The sequence below is a fragment of the Paramormyrops kingsleyae genome, chromosome 3 (genome assembly GCF_048594095.1).
Source record: "Paramormyrops kingsleyae isolate MSU_618 chromosome 3, PKINGS_0.4, whole genome shotgun sequence".
Classification (NCBI taxonomy): domain Eukaryota; kingdom Metazoa; phylum Chordata; class Actinopteri; order Osteoglossiformes; family Mormyridae; genus Paramormyrops; species Paramormyrops kingsleyae.
In genome coordinates, this window is record NC_132799.1 from 14,397,931 (window position 1) to 14,416,223 (window position 18,293).

The window sequence follows — 18,293 nt, forward strand, 5'->3', positions numbered from 1 at the left end:
GTTTACAGATTAGAAGAGACGGAGCAGCTGGGCACCCAGTCCCACCATAAACATGACCCCATATGCTTGAAGTTTGAACTATTCGCAGCATTTTCTTAGGGGAAACCACACAGTTTGACCATTCGTTCCCTCATTAATGTCCTGACACTGTTTAAATGTTTCTCCTTTCCAAACTCTTATTGCCCTTTTACTGCTTGTTAACTGAAACTAGGGGAGGGGGGGGACTGAGTACAAGTTAGTTCTTCTGACAAAGAAGTTCCAACCATAAAATAAAGTTTAGATTGAAATAAATTGAGAAACCAGCAGCTGAAAGTGCAAAAGAGACGGTGGTAAAGTGTGGGGATGATGAAGAGGGTTTTTAGCTGTGCGGGTTTTACTGTACCTGAGTCCAAAGTCCTGTGGGCAAACTGTGGGGCACTCTACCCGCACTGGGGTAGGTGTGGGGAGATCAGGAACTGGAGGGGCTGGCGGGGGGGTCCGAGGTGCTGGGGGCTCACTGTGTGGAAGAGCAGGGGTGCACCTCTCAGGGGGCGTGGGAGGAGGGGTGGGGAAATCAGCACTCTCCTCAAGAAGGTAGTTGGGTAGGTGTGGCTGGAGAGCTGGTTTCTCAGAGGACTCTGGCAAGTTGGGGGCGGAGCCTCTTGCTTCAGTCTGTCCAATCAGGGAGCACCTGGTGGGAAAGGATAAACAGTGCCCTGAAGACTGGAATCTTCATTGGCCACAAGATGGCTCTCTTTCTCAATTTCACAACATGGAGTGGACTTTAACAGACAATATCCTACTAGCAGCATGCTAAAAACTATATAAATGATTAGTTCCGCAGTGTGTTCTTACCTTAGATGTTTGGATTTCTTTGGACTTACTAACTTAACCATACAAGGCTGCTATTCGTAACAGTTAATTAAATATTATACCTTTAAATGTCTTGGCTACGCACACGAGCACTGCATGACCTCACTTCCTCTGCTGGGCATCTGAGTGAGAGTCACTGCCCTCGGAGTGGGCACACAGCATCACTGGAGTTGGGAGGCTTCACAGATATTGATGGTGGGATAATGGTCTCTCTATACAACCAACAGAACTTTTTAACACAACTGTTTGCGTTTAATGACGCTAATTTTGCATGAGGTCACCGAAACTGGCAGGGACAGCCAATCATCATGGCTGCGGCTTACCACAGATATTCTTGGTAAGACTGTCAAATATCTGGATACGAAGTGGCCAGTGGCACTGGTAGTTAGTCTTAAATAAGTACTGGTTTTACTGGTTACATTATTTTGAGTCTCAAGATTAATTAAATGGAGAAGAAATAAAAAGAAGCATTTTTATAAGCAATAGTCACTAAACACGCCCCCAACATCATGGCTCCTTAGTGTGTATTTGAGGTCAGCAAACTGAGACACAAACCATGGTCCCGCTGTCATAAGTTTACCATGTTTACCACAAGGTAACACACACATCCATGCATTCCTCCATTTTCAGTTTGTGCTTTAAGAGTTAATGTGATCTGTAGGCTACCCAGGGAAGCGTGACGATCAAGACAGACACACAGGGACATTAATTAATTAAGAATAATTAAGAGCAATTTAGAGTCATCTAACATAAAATGCACACCTTTGGAATGTGGAAGGAACACTCCCTATATACTACATTAAGTAACAGTTAATGTTTGTAGACATTATTTTAGCGTTCCTGAGCCATTTATTAGTAGAAATATTTTCTTCTTGTGGCAAATCTGGAATTTTAAGAAAGTTTAGTTAAAATTAAAGATGATAATCGCACATCCATTAACTACTGTGATCTGCCTGGCTGGCTCTACATTGCAGCTTTAGAAAAAAGTGAACACCCGTCTGACCAATCAGATTCCAGATTTCAACAGGACCATGATATAACAGGTATTATTCTATGTGTCCCAGAACATCGTCTGTGCTGGTCTGTGCCTGCAGCCTCGCTCTGTCCTCCAGGGCAGCCAGTGGCACCTGAGACACTGAAGCCTAACCCCCGCCCCCCACAGTCCTTCTCAGTGTAATGGGTGTCACAGGGCAGGGTGGGGTGTGGCGGGGTGGCAGGCGTCGCTGGCCTGTAACCCATTCCTTCACCAGGCTCTAAAAATAGCTCGGCCTCTGCCCGAAGGCTGCTGGCACGCCCTCGACAACTGCGCATAGCATGGATGTCGGGCCTGAGAGAGCACCTCAGGCGGGGCGTGCGGAAAAAGCCACGCTCCGTGTCTGAGGCATGGAACCCAAAGCAGGCTGAGCAATCGCTGGATGGAAATGGGGAAAAGGAGTCTTTTCACTCTCCAGCCACATAATAATGGCAAACATATCACCATGTCAGACAGAGCAAACAGTATGAAGTGTTACAGGCATCTAGATGATCCGGTGGGACACAGACTCTCTGCGACGTAACTGTAAGCCTTAGAGGCAGAGAGTAGGGGTGTAGCAAATACTGCCTGGAGGCCGTGGTACTTACAGATCCTGCTCATTACTGGGGGAGAGGCAGCCAGACCCCCCCTGCGGCCTGGACATCACCTCCAGCACTGCAATACTAACACACTAGTCTGTGTCGAGTTAATGCAGAGGGAGAAGATTGGATGATGTCATTCTGACTGGCCGTGAGCCAGCAGTCCAGGCCCTCTCCCTTAAAATGCTCCACAGAGCACTAGAGCAGCTTTTACAGCTGCTCTTAATCTTTGATATTGTTTCACCGTAATTATCTTTGGCTGTGCAGCACCAGTAGCACCAATAACTGTAGCCTTGGATATAAAAACATGTCCACTGTGATAAACTCGTGCGTGAACACCACGGATGGACTAACACACTACAACAGAACGCACACGCTAGAACAGCCATAACACCTGTCAGGCTATTTACACCAGAGGCGTCAGCGGTTAGTTTACAAGAACACAGAGTACGGTAAATAAACTCAGAGGGGTTCTAAACAGCCTTTTAGGAAACAATGACATTTACTAGGAAAGGGGCAGAACCACACCACTCTTCATTGCATTTCCTCACACCCCATTGGTTAAAAGCCGACAAGCTGGTTTTCTATTGGTTGATAGCTACATGTCAATGCAATGTCAGAAAACTGATGGTCTTGGACATTACCCAGTTTTCATTTGAGCATTTGATTGTGTTTCTGTGGATCCAATCATCCATCCATCCATTCAATAATGCTACACACAAAGGACGCTAATAAATTAGTCCTGAAGCGAGATTAGTTGAGGTTATTTAACTAAATATAATTTTAATAATTCAACAGTGTTTCCTGCTACCTTATTTACTCACATGTGTATGTTGGCGTGAGTAAATAGAGTCAGCTTAGCGACATCATATTTAAACTCACTCAATAAAAGAATGTGACTTATTTGCAATACGCCTCCCCATTCAGCATGAAAACACGCTTCACCTTCGTCATTCTCCATGGCAATGGGTAGATAATGGCCGAGGCCTTGGGACACGTCTGGGCAGCGATGCGGATGACAGCCTCGCTCCTGAGCTCAGTGGCCACCGGTGACAGCAGAGAGATCACTGGGGTTACGCTGAGATTTGGCAGAGTGACACAGGGACAAGCCCCCCGCAGTAATTACACAGAAAGATATGTGCCCTTGGAAAAAGGCACTTCTCACCGACTCGTCCATCGTGTACGAGATCCTGATTTATAATAATACTAATAACACAGGCTGTTTATAAATATTTCCTGCTTCGTGCCCTGTGTTTCCTGGGATACACCATGCTTCACTTCTACTGGATAAGTGGTTGAATGGATGGATGGATGGATGGATACATAAACAGGTCAATTATTTATACTTAATTTTACAGCTGTTGATCCATTTCCTCATAATAACAAGCAAGTAATCTTCAGTGAAAGGTGCTGGGAATGTATTTCACTTCAAATCAGCCATAAATAAATAAATGCTGGGGGTCCCATGTGATTCTCTGGGGGCAGGGGTAGTGTTTTGTTCTGAGTGTGTCACTGCTGCGTTACAGTGACTTGCTTTTGACTGGATTTCGAGCACAACTAGTGAGTCTGATTAGACTATCAACAGCCACACAAGCTTCCTGTGCATGGAGTGACAGACACACAGTGTCCACTGGAGCTGGTCACATGACACATGTTTGATGTTTGGTTTCTCTGCTGGAGCAAAACAGGAAGTACAGCGTGGATACGGATGCTATATCTGTCCCATCATTATTATATTCATGGTGGTTTGAAATGAAAAGGGTCTGGGACCCCCCAAGAAGAAAGGATTTAATGCCATTCTTGATTTTTTTAAAGAGCCATTTTACAGTTTTAAAAAAAAGTTTAATATTTTTAGATATATTCTATATATATTTTCGTTCTATTACCTTCATATATTCTATATATGCTGCTTTATGAAGGTAGTAATTCTTAAAGGTAGATGTGTAGGAAGGCAACTTTTAAGGACTTGCAGGAGAAATAAATTGGATGGTTTCATGCAAAGCAGTTAGCCAGATGTCTTGTTTAGGATGATTTGAATCATTACAGATTTCTACCTAACCCTTTGGCCAATGACAGAACAACTCCACACAATTCCGTATCGGAATCCCCATTCAGACACCCAGAGACACGCTCCATGATCTCATTCCCCATACAAGCCACAGCGATGGTGCCAAAACTCAAGGTGGCCAAAGTCTTTGGTTCCCCCTTAAGCACCAGACAGTGAAGCCTGGTGCGGGTGCAGGAGTGTGCGCATGAGTAGCTGACCCCCCTCCGCACACTGCACAGCTGCACAGTTGTAGGAGGTATAGCGTGCTAAAGCTCAGCTGACTGTAATCCACGTTTTCAGGGCATTACCTGGATAACACTCATTCATTTGGCCTCCCAGAAACCCCTTATCCAACACACGAGCCGTAGTGAGCCTGGAGCATATCCCAGAATGCACAGAGGCATTGGGGGCAGGAAGCATACTGGACAGGATGCCAGTATGTCACAGACACCTGAATAACTCAGAAGACTGAAGGTACTTATTTACCACAAATAACAAGCACCAGGAAAAGAATCAGGAGAAAGTACAGACAGATGAATCTCTGTTCCCCCCCGATGGGTCAACACAGCAAAGTGAGATGCAAGGAGGTCAAACATGTCAGTTAGAGGGACGTCTTGCCCCAATTCAGCCACCAAAAGGCCCAGAGGCAAGTGGGCCTTTCTGTGTGACGGAGAACGGAGACAAAACTCACCCGGCGCTGGGCAGCGGAGTCTCACCCCCCACCCATCCCCCGGAACGGCGGAGGGATAATTCCAGAATGATGGGAGACCTCTCTCTCTCACGGCGCCACACTTAAAATACCAAGGATACTCCACTCGCCAGTCCTTCCCCTGCACCCCTCTCACTCTCTCCCTCTCTCTCTCGCACACAAACACTTTCGAATCGCAGGCACGTGCACACTGCGACACGTTACTTGTTCACAGTGGGGCCCCTTCCCCCACCAATGACTTCATGTGAAACTCCTGCCGGAAAACACAGCCCTTGTCCCTTGTACACCCCGCCCCTGTGATCCCTAGCAAAAGGGGAAGAAGAAACCTTCCAGCCCTTGGGATTAAAAGATCCAGTGATCCTGGCTGGTTGCTGATTTGAGAGAGGATTATCCAGAGAAGTCAGAAACACATGCCCTGAGATAACCACACTAACCTCACACACATCTTGTGTTTAGTCTGGGCTTTCGGCTGCCCACCCAGATCTCTCCCTCCCTCCCTCCCCCTGCCGACCCCCCCCCCCTTCTCTCACCTAGCCCCACCCTATTGCTTCTGCATGAAGTGATTGGACCTTCGGAGTGACGGACAGGCAGCAAGTGCTCTGAAAGCATGTGCTGTGGCTCTGGTGCGGGGGGGTTGTGTAAACCAGACGGAGAAAAAAAAAGTGAGAGAGGAAGGAGGCATGAAGGTAGAGGACAGTGACAAAGTTAAATGGGAACTTTTAAAATGGCAGGAAAGAGAAAATGGGGTAGAAGGAGGAAAATGAAAAAGAATATATCCCACCATCCTTTAAGGCTGTAATACTAGCAGAACTGGTGTATACACACACACACACACAGGTTTGTAATTATATCTTTGTGGGGACTCTCCATTCATTTCTATGGGGAAAACATGATGACCTTAACCCCTACCCAGCCCTAACCTTAACCATAAGTAACCAAACAAAATACAACAGTCTTTGCTATTTTAGTTCTTTGATTGTAGTTACGGATTTTTAGCAATTTTTTTTTAGCAAGTTTTCCCTTTTCTGGACCAGGAAACTAGTCCCCATAATGTCAAAGAAAAAAAAACGGATATTTGTTATGTTGTGGGGACATTTGGTGCCCCCAAGGTAAGGTATATCTGGACCACACACACATACATACACACACACACACACACACACACGCACACACACACATACACACACACATACACACATACACACACATACACATACACACGCACACACACACACATACACACAAACACACGTGCACACACGCACACACATACATACACACATTGGCATACCTATCTAAATGGGGACCATTCATTTCTATGGGGAAATCTCTAATCCCAGTCACGACATGCTTAACCCCTACCCAGCCCTAACCTTAACCATAAGTAACCAAACAAATACAAGATTTCTGGCATTTTTACTGTTTTGATTGCATTCACAGATTTTTATAAAATTGAGGTTATGAAAATGCGACCCCAAAAGTAGTTTCAGGCTTTACCGCACTTTGGGGACATTTTGGTGATCTATGCAAACCCCCACACACACAAGCTATTGCTGAGGCCTGAATGGCACTGACAGGGAGACAGCATGCCTTTTTAATCGAAGGCATTCCTCTGGACTCGTACAGGAGATACGGCTTCTTCCCGGGAATGCTCGGAGAGTCCGTTGGGCTGATACAAGGAAGGTTTCGGACCATAATTCCCCACACCATAGTGTTATGATTACGGTTAGCAAATCCTCCGGTGCTACGTTTATCTTCTGCAAATCTCTGGCCTGCATCATGTATTGAAACATTCACAGTCCAGACATTGTAAGATCCAACCAAGAGCTGATACATTTAAATCTGATCCTTTCGTTAAATGCAAACCACCTGTGACACATTGACTTTTGGTCTTTGGGGGAATGTACTGAGATTTTCAACAGATTCTCACCCAGTTAACAAATTCCATAATAAAACCAAGAATGACTCGATAAACCAACAAAATAAATAAATAAATAAAACAAAAACCACTGACCCTTAACAGCTCCTCTATGTCTAAGTCTCAAAAGGACCCAAGCACTAATGTGATCTTATCATCGCTATGCGAACATTGCAGTAAAGAGAAGGCACTGCGATACCTGAGATCAGGCTGGTCTTCCTTCTTGCCTTCTGGGGGCGCTGTTTCCTCGTCGGCCTTACAGAATTCTAGGCTGACTTGGGGTGAAGTTAGATGTTGGATGGGGCTACAGGAGAGAACAAACATTTGGTATCAACCTCCTAAAATGACAATTAGTTGTAATGACTCCCCCCAGTTGAAGTACAAGTAGGTGAACAGTCAGACTGTGCCTGGATCAGGTCCGCTACACACCTGATGTCTTACATGTTTTGCTAATGTCTCACAGTCAGTGTTCCATGTGCTCTTCGCTCTTTTAATCCTGTGTTTATTTTAGTTTCATGCATGTTAAGTGTGTTGCACCCTCAGAAAAAGTGATGACAGGCTCACACTGTGCTCAACAGCTGGCTGGTCAGCCTTGCTGGGAAGCAGGTGTCTTACTGGGTTCATGGCCAGTGGCTTAGGCTGAAGCAGCCAAGTCATTTTTTTAACTGAAAATATTAATATTAGGAACAATGCATATGAACTTTATGGCTTCTGTTTGTGGGACAAAGAACCTAGCTGACATATCTGAAAAATCTGCTGTGAGCATGTCTGTAAAGACCTATGTGTGTGATTCTCAGAGCTTGTGTGTGTGGGACGCACTGTGAGGACTTCCAGGCTCTGTTGTTCCCCCAGTGCTAAGATACCCCAATGTGTGAGAGCATGTCAATAAGCCCATTCTGCTCTTGGAACATCAGATGATGTCAGAGATGATGTCACTCCCTGGTGATAATGGTGATGATTCCATTGTCACTCCACCGTTTCAGCCAGAAAGAATGAGCTCCTTTCTTTGCTGTTTGTCCCCTCATATAAACACCATAATACAACCAATACACCATAAATACATATCATTTGTAACTGTCACCTGTTAAGCATCATGTCAGTAGTAAAAAATGCATTTTGATCAAAATGTTAATCAAAATCTTGTTTATGACCCCTGTGCAACATACAGAACATGTCTGTTTGTGTCGTTTCACCTATTTAGCATAGTTTTAATCATCACAGATTTTTTCCACTTTATATTGAGGCTATCCGATGTCTGTTTTAGAAAGCTTTATGCCACAAGGTTGGCTGCCATATGGGTGGACTGTCACTGAATGGTGTATAATGGATATGGAACTGGAGAGAAACCAGTACAAAACGCAGAGAGACTCACATGCAGCCAATGCGGTGCATCCTTAAAAAATGCAAACTCATAATTTAAGCTATATTTCTGATACAGGAACTAACTCTTTACTATATAATTTCAGATCCAATTTTTGAATTTGCCTTTTCACTTGGCTACAAGTTTCTTACCCAACAAATCTCAATCTGTCAAGATGACAAGGAAGCTGACAATGCAGTAGGGAGACAAGATTAATTAAGTCCTTTAAAAATGTATATTAATATCTTAACTTTCATTTTTACATAGCAGCTATGGATGAACAAGTACATATATAAATAATGAAGTTGCACACACTTTCTCATACACATGGGTGTCTGGGTGTGCATCGCACGCACACACACGTGATGTACGCTACCTGTCATGGGAGACGTCTTCAGTGTGGCTGCGTGTTTGCTCCGTGTGAGAGACAGTGGCTGCTTCTCGCAGGGATCTTATCAGCCAGCCTGTATCCTCCGAGGTCACTCCAGCGTGCTGCTCTCCATCAGAGTCTTTGCTCTGACACACTGCCTCTGTCCCTAAGCCTCCATCAGAGTCTTTGCTCTGACACACTGCCTCTGTCTCTAAGCCTCCATCAGAGTCTTTGCTCTGACACACTGCCTCTGTCCCTAAGCCTCCATCAGAGTCTTTGCTCTGACACACTGCCTCTGTCCCTAAGCCTCCATCTAAGCCTCTGCTCTGGCACACAGACTGTCTACCTGAGCTGTGTGCAGTGAGATGAGCTGCGTCTGGGTCAGCGTGGACACTGTCGCAGTCTGCAGCAATGGGCTCTGGAGGGGAGTCCGTTGCGAGCGGGGGGCCGTGTGCCTGTAGTGACGTCGGTGTGTCACTCGGGTGCAGATCCCCAGCCAGTGTCCCTGTGGGAACCGTGCCAAAGTCGTGCTCCTCCTCTACCCGCATCCCATCAAACAGAAGATCCTCCTCTTCTCTGGAAGTAGGGATCTTGTTGAGTGCCACACTGCTTCGGGGGCATGCTGAGAATGAGTGTTCTTCAGCTCCAGCAGGGACTCCGAACTCCGTTTCCTTCAATAATTCCTTATTTTCCTCACTGAGAGGCCGGAAAACAAGCTGTCTCTGGGTATCAGTATCAGTGTCCTGTACAACCTCATTGCCGTCTCTCACACCTTTTGATCCTCTGCTTTGATCTTTAAAATCTGAAAAGGATCCATGTTCAAGGGACACGGTGGGAGTGGCCTGGACCGTTCTGTGTTGTCCTTCCTTAGTTACAACATGAGCTTGCTCATAACTTATGTATGCTTCCTGGATTGATTGGGGAACCACTTTGTTACTCTCTATGGAACTGTTGGCCTGACTGAACAGATGGCTGTCCTCAGATGATTCCGAGGCTGAACTCTGCCACCCTGTGGTGGCATTTTCTGGCTGCTCCAGTTCCTCACGTTCCCTGGTCGCTGCTGTGGATAAAGGGCTGTCCACTTCACCCTCAGCAGTAGGTCCACACACCGGGTGTCGTGGGTCGCATGAGTCACAGGTTGGAAATATGCTCAAGGTTGGCTGACTGGCAGACTTGTCTGCTAACGGTGGGACTGTAGGCCATTGCTCCACATCTGCCTGGGGTCCGTGGCATTCCTGAGCCGCACTGTGAATGTGGAAACTTGCAGCAACTTGTTGTTCACGCATTAAATTATCTGAACAGGCAAGAGATGTAACGAAATGTGTAGGAGGCACCATAGGGTCTTGAAACAGACTCGTTGCTACGTTGTCCAAGACAGAAGCTGTCGCAGGAGAGCACTGAATGGGGATCTCCTTGTGGATTGGTGCTGCAATGTCATGGTCATGGGCTACGGCATCCCTCTGCTGAGATGTAGGTACAACAGCCACAGTGTCTACTTTCGTGTCACATATAGTTTCTTTTTCTTTACAGCCTGGTGTCAGTGTGTCTCGATCATTTTTGTCCTGGTCACCTGACTTTGGAACAGATCCGGTTGAGATTGAAAAATCCGGCCCCAGACTTTGCTCTGGCCCATTCTTGCTCGCTATAACCTGAGTGGAACCAGCAGAGACCATATCTGATGATTTATCAGATAGGTCTGAGACTGAGGGGCAGGATTGAGCGCCACCTAGTGGAATCTCCTCCCTGGCAGTGCCGCCCTCAGCACATTTCAGGGCTGCTGCATTCCTGAACTGCTCCTCCTCCTCATGGAAGCCTGGCACACCTTGCCAATCGTCGGCGGAGGGTGCGTCACGCTCCTGTGGATCTCCGCCACCGCCTGCCTCCTGCTGCTGCGGATGCTGGGAGGTTTTTGGGATGGGATCCAGACTGTACTGGCGCATAGCTGAGCTTCCTCCCCATGTGTAGTCACCGACATGGTTTGAGGACGTTTCTGTCTCTGTTACCGGGAGGGATTGGTTCTGATCCGCAGACAGATGTAGCCCCCCGCTTAATCCTACATTCCGATTTAATGGGTCTTCAGACAGCTCCATGCTAGCCGAGACTAATCCAGGATCAGGGCTCTCTTCATATTTCTCCTGTCTGCTTCTTTCTTCCTGTTTCTTCTGCACGGGTGTTTCATCTATGAGCATTTCTCTAGGCAGCACTTCCGTCTCTTGCTGTCTGTAATCTTTTCCTGCGTAGTCTTCCTCCTTGTCTTCCTCTGTTTGGTTACCGGGGGTTACATATGGGTATCCTCTAGACGTGAAATCAAGGCCAGTGACTGGGGGTTTGTGTTCAGCACTGCGGCAGCAAAGCATACCACTGCGTTCAGGCTGAGCACTTATAGGTTCTGCTTTAAGGTCAGAAGCGCTATTAATTTTTTCAGCGTTTGATGGCAGAGAATCATGCATTTTAGCCTGATGGAGAGGCTCGGCTGCTGGGAGCTGCCCGGTTGCGATGGGTTCAGGCTCCCTGGGGAGCACTTTGGCTTCATCGTCGAGCGTCAGCTCAGACTCCACTGCATGATGAATTTCAGAAGCTTCTTTGGAGGCCGGCACAGTGTCGCGTGACTCTGATAAAACAGCATTTTCGGTGCTGGATTCAGAGGGCCGGGCTGCCATAGACTTTGTGTCCGGTGCTGCAAGGTTGGATGCAATCGTTACAAGAGATCCAGATAATATAGGCTCCGAAGAGGAAGGTGAAGGGGCGGCATCCGCTGCCAAGCCCATGGGAGGATTTGTGGAGCCAAGACCGGATAACTCGCTTGTCTCGGTGCCTGCTTGTCCCACACCCCCTGAATCACAGATTGCTTTGTTTGCCGCATTGCCATCATTAATCTCGGCATTCAGGCAGCCATCATTTTCCACTCCCTTCACCTGAGTGTCTCCTCGTTCTGTAGTAGGAGGACACGAGAGAGGAGCCACTGCACTTTGATGCATCTCTACAGTGGATTCCTTGCCGCCAATTATCTGTTGTTCCTTCTCCCTTCCTTTTAAGGTTCTGTTCTTTTTCCCATCTTCCGTCTTGTCTAAGTTGACATTATTCAGCGTGGGAGCAGCAGAGCAGATCTCCTTCCCGACCTGATCCTTTTCTAAAGCTATGTTCGGGTGGTCTGTAGTGGGAGCTGTGGCTGTAGGTATACTGATATCCATCTCTGTTTCTGCTGTTTGAGTAGGGAATGAAACTGTATCTCTATGTTCATCGTTGGTTGCTAGGTCACCATGGGAGACAGCAATGGGGATATTGACATCAGTTTCTTGAAGACCAGAAACCCCCTGAGACCCACTCTTCCCATTGGCCATATCTGATGAAAGGCCCATTTCTTCCTGTCTTGTCCTCTCGTGTTCATTTCCAGTCTGCAGAATCATTGTTGGCTCCCAATCATTGGTTAGCTCCCCTTGGCAGAGGAGAGACCCATGTGAGCTAGCAGTGACTGAAGTAAGGGCATCAGCTTTTACTCTAATAGAGTCTGGGTGGCCTGACTCAAGATGCATTAAGACAGGAGCCACTGCATTTGCCATTAAATCTGTGAATCTCGCAGGATCAGAACTGCAATCTTGGAGTTTGATGGGTCTGTTTTGGATTAGAAATGGGTTCTGTTCTCTTGGAGTTTCAGGGAAGTGGCAGGAGCTCACGCCTAGATCCTGGTCTTCAGTTAGGGCGAGTGAGGCCTTCTCTAATTCACTTTTGGAGTCATTCTGAGTCACGGGAGAAGCATCGTTCGGCTGTGCGACATCTGACGATGCTGCAGGAGCGAAACCCTCAGGCACCAGGGAAGAGTCCAGCGCCCCCACTGAGATGGTCAACTCCTCCTCCCTGTCTAATCCTCTCAAATTTCCTGCGATTATTTTCGGTGGCTCCTCCACAGCAGCTGGCACAGCCTTCCTCTTAAAATCGTCTCCACCTGTCTTTGTTCCCTCCTCGGTTCCTTCAGTCTCCATGACCTTTGCCCTTTGACCTCCCTCCTCCTTTGCCTCTGTGAGGTCAGCTCCCTCACACTCAGCTGTTACTGAGAGACCAAAGGCTCTACCCTTTGTTTCTTCTTCCACAGGTCTTATAACCCCTGAGACCATTTGGCTGTCAGCATTCAGTGAAATGGCTTCATCTGACAGCAGCTTGGCTGGATCTGGCTCTGCATGCTCCATAGATATATCCTTCACGATATCATGCTTAGTCTTGTCCTTGTCCTCTACTGTTTCTTCCACCTGGCTGTCCTCCTCTGTGTGCTTAGTGCCAATGTCTGGTAGATGTTCTGCTGTAGGTGGCTGCATCTGGGGTTGCACCAGCACTGCATCTGCCTTGTGGTTTAGTTGGTCAGGTTCCATCAGCTCTGGCATTGTAGTTATAGATGTTGGGGGTTTCACCACCTCTGCTTCAAGGCCTTTTTGGATGGACTCCCCTTCGGTTCCTGGTCCTACTGGCAGCTCTTCCACCATCACCATAGCTGTTTCGCTGCTTCGCTGGACAGGTTCCAGTTCAGGCTTGCTGACAGAGGCTAGCAGATCTGCTACTGTTTGATGTGGTTCTACCACCTCTGCATGAGCCTTATCATGACCAGCAGCTTGTGGATCTGTCACTGTATATGGCACAGGTGGCGTTTCTGGCTTCTTGAGGCTGAAGAACTCTGGAAAGGTGAAGCTGCTCTCCACCACTGGGTGGTGCAGGCTCTCCTGCACAGTCAGGGGAGGCAGGGAGGCGCAGCTGCCCACGGCTATCGACGTTCCATCACATGCTCTCTTCGGCGGGCCCCGGTCCCCTTGGGTCTCTGGGCCTCTCATGGCGCCTGCCTGGCCTCCGGTACTGTCCTTCATCGAGTGCGAGTTTACCCCAGAGTGCTCGATTCCTGGCTTTGCAGGGGTCCCCCTGGGCGCCTCTCTCTCAGTGGGTAGTTCACCTTGCGGCCAAAGATGCTTGATGCTAACAGCCTCCTTGGATTTCTCTGGGCTGTTGCTGTCTCTTAATCCATCCGCCTCTGAGATGCTGGAGAGCTGAAGTAGCTGGCTGGCAGCCGGGGGCCTTGGTGGCAGGGCAGGCTGGATGGGGGGTTCCGGAGCCGAGTCTGGCCGGGTCCTTCCCAGCTCCGTGTAGTTACTCCCTGTCAGCACCCCCACTGCCTGCTCTTTGATGACAGCTGCTTCCGGAGGCCGTGGAGAATCTTTCGGTGGCTTCTCTTGCCGTCCGTCCGTTTCAGGATGCAAGTCCCCTCTGTTCCTTTCTTCCGTGGGGTCAGTGGGTCTTTTCTGGGTGGCGGGCCACGGGGGAGGGGGAGAATGCGTCTCTGAAAGAGCTGGCGGACGCAAAGCCCTTTCTGCAGAGTCGCTCTCCGGCAAGCCGGCGAGCTGGCGGCCGTGCTGCGGCGCGGAGTCGCTGACGTCAGGGGGCGGTCCGGCGACGTGACGTGCTCTGCCGAGGAGTTCCGGCTGCTCCTCTGTCCCCGTTGCCCCGCTGCCAGGCCCCGCTGCTTCTCTGAATGCAATGCGCTCTCCTCCCTTCTCCTCCCACTCTGTGCCGCCTCTCTCTCTCCCTCGCGCTTCCTGGCAGTCACATCGTGTTGGGCCAGGCAGCAAAACGTCAGTCTGGTCCTCCAGACAGAGAGAGTCCCTCTCCCTCCCCCCCTCCCCGACCGGCAAGTGAGCACTGCTCCCTGGGGAGCTGTTGGCAGCCCCGCCCCCTCCCTCCCCCCCCTGACTCTCAGCTGAGCTGTGTGGCATTTCAATGCAGCTGCCCAGCAATGGTGCGCTGTCACGCTCACCAGCAGACGAGTGGCTGATCTCGAGCGAGATTGATGACGGCTTCACAGATCCGCCGGCAGTGATTTCAGATGCTTCTGCTGCTGAGTTCCGAGGCGAAATTAATTCCTCTCTCCTTGCTGCTGCTGCTGAATTGGCTGCCGTAGCCGTTCCCTTGGACGAATCGCATCTCTCCTCCGCCTCTCCCTCGCCTTCCCTCGGTTCAGGCGCCGTGGGTGTTGTCAGTGGCAACGCAGCGGCCGTCAAAGCCTCTCCAAGGACACTGTGTGCCCCCATGCCTCCCTCGCCCCGAGGTGGACACTGGTCCACATGGGCCCCCATCCTTGTTGTCACACTAGAGCTCTGGTCCTGTCCAGCCCCGGACAGGCCCGGGTCGACAGGCACCAGCTCAGCAAATGTCTCCAGTGCATTTTTGTCATTTTCACCCCTCCCAGGGGGTGACTCTTGACTGCGGAGTGGGGCTCCAGCCACTGATATCAGATTGCGGGTGCCATCTGCCCCACCCCAAGAGGACTGCTGCTCAGATCCCTGGTGAGGGAGCAGGCTGAGGGCAGGTGAAATCACCAAGGCAGTAAAATGATCCGGCCCAGCCTCAGGGTCTGCTGGTAGGGGGCAGATGTTTGACTGTCCCTGGAGGCTCAGCTGTTCCTGGCAACTTGACCACTCTTGGGGCGGCTGTGCCTTCAGCCCAGCCTCCGCATTTGTTGGCGCATTTAACTCTTTACATGCTTCTAAATCCTTCTCCGTTGGTGCATCAAATTCTCCTAGTGTGTTCCGCTGCTCCTTTACAACTATCCCCCTGTCTGTATTTGCGCTCAAACCTCTCTCTTTGTCTGCCATTAAATCTGTTCCCATGATCCTCTGTAAGCATAAGCTTAACTCAGTGTCGATGACTGTCCTCGCTCTTGACCCCGTCAGTGAGTCTGTCTGTGATTTTAACTCACATGTGTTATTTATCTGTATTTTTAGCTCAGTTTCTGTATGTGCTTTCATCGCTAACTTGGGCTGTGTTTTTGCTCTGCTGCCTGTGTGATCATGCATGCTTTTTTCTCCTCCTGTGTCGTTCTCTGGCTCCGGCTGTGGGGTTGACAGTAGGCCCGTTCTTGCCTGGGAATCCATCAGCATCTCTGCTCCCCCCTTTCGGGGCTCCTCTGGTGAGCCGGGCCTCGTTTGTGGCATTGGTTCAGTCACCGCCTCAGCCTGCGGTCCCTGTGCCTGTGGCTCAGTCTCTGCATGAAAGGTGCTTCCTGAAACTCGCCTCCTCCCTTCCCACGTTTTTACATGCTCCTTCCTTTGCAGGTCTCCGTTAAGATCTTCTTGTGCATCTTCCCAAGAATCAAGGCGCATTTCATCTAGCTGGTCTCTCTGGGACACCACCTTTGTCCTCTCTGTCAGTGTCATAGGGTCCCTGCCCTGCAGCTCCTCCTTAAATGTCCACACCTCCATTTCTGTCTCGTCTGTCAACCGTGTCCATGTTTCTGGCAGAATGTCTTCATTTTGAAGATCTGGGTTTATCTCTTGTTCTTCCACAAGACCCGAATCTCTTGATGTCCCTTTTAATAAATTCATAGTCGACTCTGTCATTGTCTCTCTCATTCTACTTCCTGACTCCTTATCAATTTCCATGTCCCTCGTCTCAGCCAGAAAGTCCCCCTCTGTCTCACACTGTCTCTCTGTATCCTGGGCAAGAACTTCTGGTCCATTGCTGAGAAAATGCACATGTTCCTCTGTTTTTGTCTCTGCCAACAGGTCTGTGCCCACCCCAGATTCTATTTCTTCTGTGTACTTGGAAGGCGTTGTATAAATTAACGTCATATTTTGGAGTTGCATTAGTCTCTCTTCTGAGGAGTTGTTTGGCATTATGTCTGTTTGTGTAGTTTTAAAAGAACCTGTCATCTCGTGCATCTTTATCTCGCGTTTGGTGTCACCGTTTGTTTGCTCTGGCTCTGTGAGAAAGTTTAGCTCGGTCTTTCCGCTGGATAAGCTGGTATCCGATGGGGCTGCTGCACCGATGTCTGCCTCGTCTTCCTCCTCATCCCTCTCGCTCATGGTGCCCATGATGTAGTCTCTGAAGCTGAATATCTCTACTGCCCCCTGGCTATTCGGCTGTGTGTTTATGACCCCCACTGACATGGGAACCTGTGCCGGTCCGGGATCAAGGAGGTGGACCTCATCGGGCAGATGGGGTGACCGGGTGTCTGGCTCAGGGTCTCGGGGGAGGGTGGACGGGGGTGGGGCCAGGTCTGAGGCACCGACGTCTGGGCTGTCGACATTGGAAAACGGAAGTGAGAATCTCCCAATGAAAACACGGCAGAAGATTCCAGATGCCAGAACCCATGCACAGACAAGCACCACACTCTGCACACGGCACACGCAGGCAGGACCACCTCCGTTCCATCTCAGACGGGGGCGTGGCACTTCCATGCAGGCACAAACCCGCACTCGGAGCTCCACACACGGCACACGGGCTGCTGAGTGCTTCGGAATGAGCCGGAAGCTCCGGGAGAGCTGCTCTGGAAAATGCACCTTCTGCTGATGCCCAGGCAGATATGACCTCACACGCTAAATGCAAAACAGTAGCTACATGCTGAGCCCCGGGGCAGTTTGGCAAACCGGTTCTATCTGGCCCACACTGTTGGGTCTGTTCATTCGTTTAGCATCATCCACAGGGGGCTGCTGCCTTTTCTTTATTTTTTCTTTCACAGAACGCAATTTTTTGGTCGTTATTTTTGGAGGCATCAATCATTTTGACTACAGGGAAGGCTGCCATTGGGGCCTGCCCCACCTATCAGCTCACAGCCTCGTTCCACACACACCTCTGTGGCTGACCACTGCGTACTAAATGTGGAAGTAGCAAAAAAATAAATAAAAAAATTACAAAAAGCGAATTGTTTTAAGTGAGGGTGTGTGTGGGTGTGAGTCTGATATAATCTTTCACTTAGTGCCAGCTGCCAGCCTTTGGCTCTGGACGGCAGCTTTTGGCTGGACTCTGCATGGACTTCAGCTACCTTCAGCTTCCCCCGCACTGCAGCAGAAGGAGTTTGACACAGGTGCTTGCATGCTGAACATCAAAGGCATTCCCACAATGCACCAGTCCACAGTGTGGGTATCTCCAGACTAACCACAGACCCAGGGAGCCTGTCAGACTACAATCACACACATCTGTTCGGGATCAAACATAGTCTAACCCAAAATGGTTTATTACTGAGCAATTTCCAACAAAAATGGCCCCGCTGGTAAATGTTCCAGGGTGCAGTGACATTGCAGTTTTTGTGTTTTTGTTTGCTCATCCAGTGTTTCATGTGGGTTAATAAACTGGCCTGACCTACATCGACATCTACACGACTCCCTCTCTGGCACAGAACCTAGATCTCACAAGTGTGAACATGAAGGACCAACATTCCTTAACTGCCTCTTCCGAATGAACTGCAGCTCGCTACAGGAATCCGATATCCCTCCGCCTCCTTTCCATAGGCCCGGCGCATGCATGACTGAGTCTTAATGGCATACAGTACTCCACCAAACACGGAGATACTGTTCCTCCCGGCATCCGCCTTTTCCCTGAATCACAAAGTACATCCCTAAATAACCACAAAGAGGTTATTGAATCGCACAGATTAAATGTCATGATGTGAAC

At 49.0% G+C, this 18,293-nt stretch overlaps 1 protein-coding gene across 18 annotated transcripts in view; it reads right to left on the minus strand.

The window, feature by feature from the left end:
• Nucleotides 1–18,293, minus strand: part of tacc2 (transforming, acidic coiled-coil containing protein 2) — an 86,990-nt gene that overhangs the window by 44,781 nt on the left and 23,916 nt on the right. For 17 of the 18 annotated variants that reach the window (XM_072709687.1, XM_072709696.1, XM_072709695.1 and 14 more), the window contains 3 exons: nucleotides 8,874–16,919; nucleotides 7,337–7,441; nucleotides 383–670 (listed from right to left, as the gene is read on the minus strand). In XM_072709687.1, the coding sequence (XP_072565788.1) occupies nucleotides 383–670; nucleotides 7,337–7,441; nucleotides 8,874–16,919 (8,439 nt within the window). The remainder of the gene's footprint in view (nucleotides 1–382; nucleotides 671–7,336; nucleotides 7,442–8,873; nucleotides 16,920–18,293) is intronic. The other variant, XM_072709698.1, reaches the window with a different exon arrangement.